At 39.7% G+C, this 11701-nt stretch overlaps 1 protein-coding gene across 1 annotated transcript; it reads right to left on the reverse strand.

Annotated features, from left to right (window-relative positions):
- Window positions 1-1721: 1721 nt before the first annotated feature.
- Window positions 1722-11262, reverse strand: LOC5565023 (basic proline-rich protein). The gene is made up of 4 exons (XM_021842043.1): window positions 11106-11262; window positions 10908-11020; window positions 10555-10815; window positions 1722-3740 (listed from the first exon to the last, which is right to left on the reverse strand). Exons 2-4 carry the CDS (start codon window positions 10929-10931, stop codon window positions 2175-2177), a joined length of 1851 nt encoding a protein of 616 aa, XP_021697735.1. The 5' UTR covers window positions 10932-11020; window positions 11106-11262; the 3' UTR covers window positions 1722-2174.
- Window positions 11263-11701: the final 439 nt, after the last annotated feature.

An 11701-nucleotide genomic window follows, 5' to 3' on the forward strand; every position in this document is an offset into this window, starting at 1 on the left:
TTATTTATTTTTATTCGCAAATTTTTAAATTTTGGTTTTTGATTTTTATAATTTTTATTTTTGAACATCCCTTTCATTTTTTCTTGAAGCCTTTTCTAGTTGTTGATTTTTGGCAATAATAAAAATTTAAATTTTTACGGCATTTTTAAAAATATTATTTTTTTTATTTTTTTTTCGGAGCGTATTTTATTTTCCGTGTAACTAACGGAAAAACAGGTTTGAAATTATATAAATACCACCAGGCTCTTCTTTTGTGATAGGTTGATCGTAGAAAAATATAAAAGGTACGATTTTTTATATTACACGTTAAATAAACCCCAGGCATTTGTAGGTTATATAAGAATGCAATTTTTCAAACAATTTCTAAAAATACAAAAAAGTTTCAAAAGTCATAACAAACTTTTCTAATTTGCCTGTTATGAGTCAAAGTATAAGCCAAAAATAAAAACATTTTGACTTCTGAGCTACGAAAAAAATATACAAAATTCCAAAGTGTACCCCGTCTAAAGGCGGGGTTGGGTATTAGAGGGTTAATCATTAACGCTCTGCCCTGGAGGCATTACTGGAGAAATTACCTACTGGTTAGATGTCCTAAACAAAAATCCTGGAGGAAACCCTAGGGAAATCGATGAAATAATAATCAATCGGTAAATTCCTGACGGACGCAGGACATTCTTGACAAATTTCTGAAAGCATCTTTGGAGGAAATGTTGATGCAATCTCTGGAGTATATTCTCGGGCTATTTCTAGAATTTTTCCAGGTTGAATTCTTGGGTGAATATTGAGTGATATGTTTGCAGGAATTCATTAGGAAGTCCGTAGAAGAATCACAGAATGAAGTCCCGAGAAAGGTTTGGAAAAATAGATACCTGGATTAGTTTCTGATAAACTTCCTAAAGAAAACTATGCAAAATGCATAGTAGGGAGCCGGATCCAATTCTTGGCACTTTTGATTCACTTCGGCAGTGTTTTTTTTTTGAAAGCTCATATTTGGCTGCAGAGCTCATATTTGGCTATAATATGCGTCGTACTATAATATCCGCTTCTTACTGCAAAGTTTCAGATAATTCGGCCGAGAAAAACCCCCCATGCCAAAGTGAATCATGGTAGTGCCCAAGTGGTTATGCACCCTACATGCAGAAACACTTGTCCTAATGTCAGGAAGAATTCTTACAAAGGATACAGAAATCAATGTCTGGTCATATTCGGATTTATTATGAACTGAGACGAGACTCGCGAAGACGGTCTTCTTTTTCTGTGATTACTAAGTTTTTTTCTTATTCCACTTTGTGTTTATACCAATTATGCACAAGCCGTTCAAACCCTCACATGAACCTCTCAGCAAAAAATGATTGAGTTTGCATCACATCGAATCAGAAATAGCCGTTTGAGTGAAATTTCATGCCAGGAAACGTAGCAGACATTAGAAATAATTAATCTTCTGCTTAGATTTATCAGCAACTTTGGAAAAAACTGCTCCGCTGACTGAGGTTTTTAATAACAATTTACTTTGAACACAATACTTTTCACTTTTTCAGCCATGAAAACGGTGGACTGCATTTGACGTTTCGTGAGAGGGGAATCTGGGCTGCATATGACGTTGATATTTTTCCTCTTCGCGAGTCTCTCTCAGATTATGAACAGTTGGGGGCTTAGAACCACTAGCTTTCAGCTAAGCAAATGACCTTCTTCACATAGAAATAATCAGAACCAACGCACCATTTCCAGTTTCGTAACTGACTTTTATTAGATTCTCAAAATACATTTTTTTTTTTGTTCCATGCACAAAGTAGCTATAACCATATGGAATCCAACATTACACATCAATCTGCTTATACGATACTACTACATGAAATATCGATAGGGTGAAACTTGCTTACCTAAACACTAGGGTGGTCTACAATTTGGAATACAGGTTGGAGATTTCCGCTCAACGTCGTCTTTGTAAAGGATAAAAAAAAGCAAAAAAAAAAACTCATAAAAATAAACGTTTTACTACCTTCTCGGTGAAAATCAGCTTCTCCATCGGGCTTGTGTCCATCATCCGTGTGACCACCGGTGGCTCTGCTGGCTTGTTCGTTGTGTAGGCTCTTGCTAGAGAGTTGAGAAGCGGCCCCATTCCGTTGATCTGAGATTCTCGGACCGATGATCTTGCGGCAGCGCGCGCCCTATGCCTACTGCGGAGGTTGTCCGTAACCGTACCCGTAGGCTCCCTGGGGTGGAGGTCCCTGTGGTCCTGGTGGAGGCATTTGGCCACCGGGAGGGCGCTGATACTGATAACCTTGGGCCGCCTGCTGGTACTGACCTTGGGGTGGTGGAATCGGAGAGTAGCCTTGCTGATGGTAGCCATGAGGCGGATACGGGGCTGGGCCTGGTGGTGGTCCTTGTCCTTGTGGTCCTCCGGGAGCGGCCTGAGGATAACTGCCTGGTGGCTGCTGGTGCTGAGTGGATGGTGGAGTGGCGCTGTAGGACTGGGGTGGACCAGGAGGCTGCTGACCAGGAGCTTGAGGCTGTGGGTAGCTGCCTTGTGGAGGATGTTGTCCAGCTGGTGGAGATGTGTAAGCTTGAGGAGGTACGGGACCAGGAGCTCCAGGACCTGCCGTGGCGTAGCCGGTTGAAGTTGTCGGAGGCATTGGCGAGTGCGAAACGCTAGCTGGTGGGGCATTTGAGCTTGGACTGGGTGAAGACGTTTGACCTGGTGCTGGACTGGACTGATTGGTGTAAGTAGGAGCGCCGCTTGACTGAGTTGATGGAGCACTTGCTGGAGGAGTTGGCTGACTTGGAGCACTGGTTGGAATAGAAGGTGTTGGAGGACCATGTGGAACAGGTTGGCTTGAAGGATAGCTGGAAGGATACTGTTGCTGTGGTGGAGGATAGCTTGGCTGACCACCTGCTGGTGGATATCCCGAAGGTGGTTGACCGTAGGCATTCGGAGGAGTCGGGCTGCCATAGCCTGGGTATGCATGTGGCATTGGAGGTCCTCCTGCTGGCTGTGGTGGATACTGTCCGGGTGGACCGTACATTTGCGGTTGTGATGCTGGAGCATTTGGAGGTCCTTGTTGGTAGCTTCCCTGTTGAGGTCCACCTTGCGGTCCTTGAGGTGGTCCCGCGCTCGGGTATGGAGATCCTTGTGGAGGGCCTGATCCAGAAGTGGTTGGTGGCATTCCGCCGTGATGATAAGACTGTGGAGCATTAGGTGGATAGCCCTGAGCAGGATTCGGTGGTCCATACGGAGGGTATCCCGGTTGACCTTGGTAGGGTTGGTTTGGTGGAGGATAACCGGGATAATGTCCATGCTGCTGATAGGGACCACGTTGTGGCGGATAGCCTTGATTCTGTTGAGGCATTGGAGCTTGCTGTGGTGGCACACCAGGTCTTCCCGGTTGTCCTGGAACCGGAGGACCCTGGTTGGAAGCAGTTTGTCCAGCAGAAGATGTCGGTGGAGGCGCTTGCGGACCTCCACGGTAGCTACCCACCGGTTGTTGATTGGGCGGCGGCGGATGAGACTGGCTAGTGGGTGGTTGAGATGGTGGCTGAGCATTCGGAACCGATGACGGAGGCTGTTCTACTCCACCAGGAGGGGCACCCCCAGGAGCGGCGGATTGATTCGGCCCAGGTGTTTGAGCTTGGGGTCCATGCGTTGGATCTCCTTCGTGTCCGGGCATTGGCCCTGGTGCAGCGGCACCCGGAGGAACTCCGTGCATTGGAGGACCACTTCCGTGTTGAAGTACATGAGGAGGCTGTTGAAGAATAAGGGGATCATTCATTTATATAGGATACATTTAAAATTAGTGTTCGCCTAAAAATGGTAATCCGGTGGACAACATGACCCTAAGACCACAGACTAGAGATGTACCGAATAGCACTATTCGGCTTTCGGCCGAATACCGAATAGTTCAAATATTATTATTCGGCCAAACGAATATTCGGCCGAATGATAACTCAATATTCGGCCAAATAAAACCTCAAAATTCGGCCGTATAACACCCATATATTCGTCCAATTTTCCGAAAACTACACTTTTAATTTTGATCTACAACAAAAAAGCAAGTTTTTTTTTCAATAGGAAACACTTTATTAAGCTTCTCAAATCGATCGAAGAAATTGCAATAATCGTATTGTGTATTTCTTTAACCACTGGACTACGAAGTGCGGCCTTATAAGTACCTACTAAAGTGTGAATAAAAGTGCGGGATTGGATCGAATCATGTTGGTATCTTCAGAGCACTTATTCTCTGATTTTCACGACACCTATCCGATCTGATGCCATTGAGCACTTTTATTAGCGTTTCCACACTTGTAAAAACTTTTACGATAGTCTAGTGGTGGAATAAAGTTCTGAGGATTTGATTTTCTGAAGTTAAGGAGTTGTATCTTATTAATAATTAACAATTGATGGTATTATTTATCCATTTCATTTTTTTTAAGAAACTCGGATAATACTTAACTTGATTCCTCATCTGACTTCTGGAAAGGCTTCATAGAAATTGGAGCAAATATACCACTGCAGACCACTGACTTGCATAATAAAGGAAGAACGTGATCGTGTGGGCTACGTGTACGCGTATCGATCCAAGGAATGTGGGTTCGATTCCCGCTTTAGTCCGGAAAACTTTTCGTAAGCAACGTTTTCCGACTGTTCCGCTGGTCGTTGCATGCTAGTCCGTTGTCTTGTGTGGTACTTCCTTCAAAGGACATAACCGTCCACTGAAAGCATTACGGTTTGGTGTCTTTGAAGTGTCGCAAAAAATATCGTTGTTGTGGATAGCTCTGACCGTAGTCGCCCTAATGCCGTAGAACAGAAAAATTCTCCATGGAATCCAACAAATTTGATTTTTTTAACATTTTTCATTGTGTGAAACATAATGTTTTATTACATTTTATTTTATTATGTTATTATTCGGTCACTATTTGGCCTATTCGGCCGAATAACGGATTTCATTATTCAGCAGACCGAATATTCGGCAAAATCAAAATAATCGAGATATTCGGCCCGAATATTCGGTACATCTCTACCACAGATAACTCATATTTTTCAGATGTGTAATTGAGAGTTTTGACAATTGATTGGACATTCATAATATTTGTTCGCAGTAATCAGAAAAAAAAAATAACAAGGAGTTTCAAAATGAACTTCTGAAGAAATCTCCAAAGACACGGTGGCTCAAACTCATATTCGTACAGGGAAGGCACTGTTTTAACATCAAGTTAGTAAAAAAAAATCAAATGATATATCGACTTTAAAGTACTTTATCACTAAAAAGTAAGTCGAAGAGTAACGTATTTTGTTTGAATATAATTCCTGAACAATGACAACTAGAATAGCTACGTGTGGATATCGGCATTTTATACTATAGAATTTTGGTTGGTATGACACTTATAACAAATCCCAAACGAAAAGTGTTCATCAAATTCTCTCAGTTCGCTTCCTAAATGGACATATACAATAATAGATAGTTAATGGTCCTTTTTAAACTAACCCTAATTATAAATTTTATTTCGCATTCTACTACCAAACATCGTAGAAGATTGATAGTAGAAATGTTATTACCGTAATCGAAACATATAGGTACGTTATTTATTATGTTAAAACCAACAGGATATTTTCAGTAAAAAGTACCGGTTACCCCCGTTGGTTTGACCACATTTAATCTAAACACTTTTTAATTTGTACCCCGCTAATTTGCACATCGTTCAGATTAAAAATGGTTCAAACGTCATTCAGCTCACGGAACGGAATAAAGTGAAATGGAACGCTGTGGAACGGAACGCAGAATCAAAACAAAACAGCCAAAAGGGTAACCAGAAGTACGATTTTCTGTTGTTCGTAGGGTGACTAGAAGTTCAAATTAAAAATGAACTCCGATGGTTTGCATGAGGTACCGTTCAAATTAGCGGGGGTGCACGCTTTCCGCTCATGCAAATAATATTGGATGAATTTAAAGAATATTGAATATTGAGACAACATCAAAGATGTGGAGTCATGGATATCATGGTGAAGGATAATTATTTGTACAGCTAAGTTCGCAATTCAAGTTGATTGATTGATTGATTTGACTTTATTAACGAGATTTTTAGCCCTGGGCTAGTTCATCTCGGGACCAACGGCTTTACTTCCCTTCCGAAGGAAGTCGTCACTATAACTTTTTACGTCATAAGTGACTATGTCGGGGATGGGATTCGATCCCAGGTCCTCAGCGTGAGAGGCGAGTGTTCTAACCACTACACCAGGTCCGTCCCCGCAATTCAAGTTCTTTTAGAGACGGATATGAGTCTGACAAAAAAAACTAAAAGTAATTTCAGGAAATATGTATCCATAGAAAACTTACTGGTGGATTATTGAAGGACTCTTCAATTAAAAGATATGTGGGCAACAAAAAATTAAATGCAGACAAACTCTTCCTTCCTGTTTACTTAGTTTTTTTTTTGTTCCTCTGTGGCCTTTTTTTATTTTTACTTGGTCACATATTTCAGCCATGAGTAGGGAGCCGGATCCTATTCTTGGCACTTTTGATTCCCTTCGGCAGTGGGGATTTTTGAAAGCTAGGGAGCTCATATTTGGCCACAATATGCATAGTATTGAAATGCTTCTTAGTGTAAAGTTTCAGACAATTCGGCCGAGAAAAAAAACCCCATGCCAAAGTAAATCATGGAAGTGCCCAAGTAGCTCTGCACCCTATCTAAAATTTCTATTTTCAGAGCTGCTATAGCAATAGCACTGCCCATAATCGCATATTTGTAGCATTTGACAAATGTAAGCATTGGGGAACCAGAGTATCAAGTGTGTACTTTTGATCAGTATGAGAAGAAACTAAAATTTCTATAAATTAGTAAGAAATGAACAATACTTATTTGAGGTTCAAATTTTGTACATCTCATAACGCATATTGGCTATCAGCAGTCCGAAATCTTCACGCATTACATACAAGAAATGCAATCCAATGCTACTTTCTTTAGTAATTTCAACAGAAATATTCTCATAAATTTCCCTGAATTTTCTACAGCTTCAGGGTGTTGACTCAATTTTGAAAATCAAATTTATTGTCTTTCCAGTCTATTTACAGAAACATTCCAGACCATTGAATTAGATCAGTTTAAGGAAATTAAAATATATGTTTCTCTTTACTATTCTAGTACAACATGAAACATGAACAATTTTATTATTTTAATATATACCAATTTTTTGAGCAAAATCCTGTAACAAATGTTGATGGTTTCACAGGTAAGGTCCTTAGCTTTCAAACTGCTCACTTTTGGATAAATCCTACGTGCACCTATTGCTTCCTAAATGAGAATAGGTCACTGCCGAGATAATTAGAAAATATCATAAGGGATTTTTCTTTTGATATAAGTTCCTTTTGAATTCTCAAAAAGATCTGCGGTGACTGAATAACGCGGTCTTCAACGTGTTCGTGGGAAGATTTTTGTTTCATTACTGCTGAGATTATTGGTGAAATCCTTGGTGGAATAGGTACTTAGAACATTCTTTTTTGATTCATGTGAAGCTAATATCATTTTGTGTTGGACGAACATCATTTTGGAAACTGGAGTACAAAAGGTGAAAACTCATCATAGCAATCATTGTATATACACTCAACTTTCAAATGCAGCATATCAGGTTTGGTTTTATCGCATTTTCAATAAAAACGCATCAATTTGAAGTTGACCAATTTTCGCGCGTTCCAGTCTTTAGTATCACCAGAAATACATCAACAATTTCTAAACTATAGCCGCCAGGTATCCTAAGAAAAGCAGAAGATTGATTCTTTATATTCGTTCTTTTGTAGAAGGATGTTCCACACTTAGTGGAGTAGCAATTTCAATATTTTTTAGAAAATATACGGTACTCAAGCAACTCTTGGAAATTTCATCTATAGATCTATATAGCCAAACATATGAAGTCTATTATATTACTGAATATTGCATCGGATTACTTTGCCAAAGATCTTGGAATGCAAAAATGTGTGCAGCAATCATTTCCAATCAGATTTATTTGAAATGAATATTGTGACTTAGTATCGTTAATTTCCCCAGACCTTGAGTGAAGTTCCCTGACTTTCCAGGTCGGAAATTAAATTCCCTGACTTTCTAGATTTTTCCAGTAATTGCTCAAGCAACCTTCCCAACTTGTACCTACAGGAGTTTTTTTTATTAATAATTCACAAATGTTAAGAAAAAAATATTTTTTTTAGTTAACACTGAGGGTACGCCTATGATTTTCATACGACCGTCCTTATGAAATACTTGAAAATCATACGATCTTATTATGAACCATTATCTTCAAGAATGCACAGTAGACTGATGCAAATTTTGAAGTTTTTGCTCCCCTATGCTTAAACGATGTCAATTATGATGAAAATGATCTTCCCAAAATTTGAAGTGATTCGGAAGAAATTTGGTTGTGCACACGCTATTTGAAGTTTATATGGAGATTACTATGGAAAACGCCAATCTTTTGTGTTCAGCCCTCTAACACGTCATCATAATAATTTAGGTAAAAGTGAACACACTCATCTTATGTGAAAACTTCCCAGCTACAACTTTGCCGAAGACCATAGTACCTAAAATATTATGATGACGTGTTAGAGGGCTGAACACAAAAGATTGGCGTTTTCCATAGTAATCTCCATATAAACTTCAAATGGCGTGTGCACAGTCAAATTTCTTCCGAATCATTTCAAACTTTGGGAAGATGCTATTTACCATAATATAAATCGTTTAAGCATAGGGGAGCAAACATTTCAAAATTTGCATCACTCTAATGCACAGCTTCATTTGCTTTTAATCATGTAGATATTCGAATCGTCAATAGGCGTGTGAGTAAGCGCCCTCTGATCTCGACATGCGTGGTTCGATACAAGTGGGTTTATTCTACGAGTGGCGTGAGGTGACAATTGTCGACTCTAGTGAAGTGACTCTCCTGGGTTTATTCTCCGACTGGCGTGAGGTGACAATTGTCGACTCGAGTGAAGTGACTCGCCGTGTAAATCAAATGGAGAGTCACTTCACTCGAGTCGACAATTGTCACCTTGCTATACGACACCGACAATTGTCACCTCACGCCACTCGTAGAATAAACCCATCCATTTGATTTACACGGCGAGTCACTTCACTCGAGTCGACAATTGTCACCTCACGCCACTCGTAGAATAAACCCAAAGGTTTATTTTCAGTAAATTTTTCATGAGAATGTTGTATGAAAATCATTTCATAAGAATACAGTATGAAAATCAAAACCATTTCTTTTGATAAAATTTCATAATAGACTCGTATGATTATCTAAATGGCGGTATCCGCGGGGAACAAAAATCCTTCCAGGAGTTTTCAGTTATTCTTCAGGCCATTTTAACAAGAACATACACAGTTTATTCCAGGAATTGTTTACTAACATTTCGTCGGGATTATTCAAGGAAATCTATTAGGAACTCTTCCATGATGTTCTCAATAAATTAGATCAGGGATTCCTCATGAACTTACTACAGACATGTCTCTAAAATTTTCCTCACCATTTTATGCAAAATGAATGGAACATTTTTATGATAGTGATTTCCATATTTATTTCAAACGAGTTTTGAAAATATTTGAAAATTTTGAATTCCGGTTCAATTTTTAACTTAACATCAGAATAGTATGCAAAAAAATGGATCCCCTCAAACAAGCCATTTCGCAGGAGAGACTTTTAAAGGAATCTTTGGGATGTATTAATGACATTGTGGAAGAAATCCTATGAAAATCGATAATATAATCAATAGATTAGTTCCTGGATGATTTGAATTCCTGAAAAAAATCATAGGAGTAATATCTGAAGAAAACTTTGGATATACCTGAATTAATTCCTGATAAATTTCCAGGATATGTCGCATAACTTGTGATCTCGCCCTAAAAGCCATTGGTAACCTAGTATGTATTTCCTTGTTTCTAAGCAAATGAATGTCCCAGGATGAAAACTACCAGGGTTCATTCATTTATTTCATAACGCCGAAAATGGCCATTTTCAACACCCACCCACTCCCTCGTAACGATTTTTGTATAAACTTTCTACAAATTTTGTATGAGCCGTAACATCTTGAGGACACCCACCCACCCCCTTTAGCGTTATGACATTTGTAATGAGCACACTGGGAAATAAAGGAGGATCTTCTCTTCATCGTAACATTGTTGAATAACGTTAAATTCATTCGTTTGCTCGATAACAACAAGCTACACACTCGGTTACCAATGGCTTTTAGGGCGAGATCACAGGTTATGCGCGATATGAAAAATAAATACGAGCAGTGTCATTATGCCACAAAAAACTGGAAAAATTAAAAATTCTTGTTAATTTTTATCTTCTGGTTTCTGTTTGGTCTGTTTTCGATTCCTGTAATTTTTTTAATTTTTTCGAGGTTTGACCTCTCTAGAGTTCACATTTTTAAAATAGTCAGCCGCTACCATCCCTGTAAATACTTTTTCGCGTTTTTTGCGCCATCATTTGAGAAATCTGCGATGCTCGCGACAGAAGTTTATTCACTCACGATTTTTGTTTGTAATAGCCCTGGAATTCTTGAAACTCACCGGTAGCAAGGCCTGGATGTTATGCTGCGGATCGGCCAGGTTGGCCAGGTAGACCAGATTCCGGTGCAGCGCTACATGGTACGACATGCACTCGTGCGCTTTGCCCATGTTCTGAAAGTCCTGGATGGTCTGGATCAGGCCGGCGTTCTCGTCCAGGATTTTCTGGATGTGCATCGGACTGGGCGGCGGTCCCTGGCCACGGTTCATTGGCCCACCGGGACCACCCCGGTTGCCCGGATTCGGTGGCTGTTGAGATTGTTGCTATAAAGTGGAACAATGATTCCATTTAGTAAACCCATTCCGAGCATTGAATCAACTTTCCGGTGCACCTCGGAAAAATCACACAAACTAACCTGCTGGGAGTAAGCGACCGACATGTTTGTTTTTTGTTTGGAGCTTGTGCAGCAGATTTTGCCCTCCGCTTCAAACGCGTTCGATATTCGACCGGAGATTTACCGTCGTATTCCTGCAAATGAAGACGAATAAATTAGCGTATTTTGTTGTCGTTGGGCTGAACTATAAGAAAAACAATGTTTTATTAAGAAACTTACCGTATATTAGCAGATTACCGTCAAAATTATGCAGCAGCGGCACAGCTTAATGCACAATCGCCATTTAAGAGGTAACAAGCACCTTAACACAGACAGACGAAGAAAGAACAACGAGTGGAGTGACAGAAAGAACGCGCATCACACAAACTGTCAGATCGCTTCGCTTCTCGCGTCGCGGGGTCTCAGCTCGCGAGATGTGAGCGTGAGCGTTTCACAAATTACGTGACGAAGAGGCTTTTTTGAGGATTGCGCTTCACTCAATACACTGAGATGAAATCTCCATTATATTTTATGTGCAGCAAACATATATTTTTGCAATAAAGCTTTGCACATAAATTTTAACAATGATGCAGATAGAACCCGAAATTATGTAACCTTTATTTTTTATGTGCGACGCACATCCAAAACAAGGTTGGATCCAATTCAATTTATATTAGTCTACTTTTAAATTTTATGTTTGGCAACAAATGGTAAACAAATGGCGCGCTTTTAGATTATTTTTTGTTTTGTTTACTCTTCTCATCATCGAAAAAGGAAAAAAAAAAAAGCCAAAACGTAAGTTTAACGTCTAAACTGTTTGTATAATGTTGAATAAT

The sequence above is a fragment of the Aedes aegypti genome, chromosome 1 (assembly GCF_002204515.2).
Source record: "Aedes aegypti strain LVP_AGWG chromosome 1, AaegL5.0 Primary Assembly, whole genome shotgun sequence".
Taxonomy (NCBI): domain Eukaryota; kingdom Metazoa; phylum Arthropoda; class Insecta; order Diptera; family Culicidae; genus Aedes; species Aedes aegypti.

Coding starts and splice junctions, on each gene's coding strand:
- LOC5565023 (XM_021842043.1), bottom strand. CDS start 10,931: ATGTCGGTCGCTTACTCCCAGCAG. Junction 10,816..10,907: donor CGGTCGCTTACTCCCAGCAG/GTTAGTTTGTGT, acceptor TCCACTTTATAG/CAACAATCTCAACAGCCACC. Junction 3,741..10,554: donor ACATCCAGGCCTTGCTACCG/GTGAGTTTCAAG, acceptor ATTCTTCAACAG/CCTCCTCATGTACTTCAACA.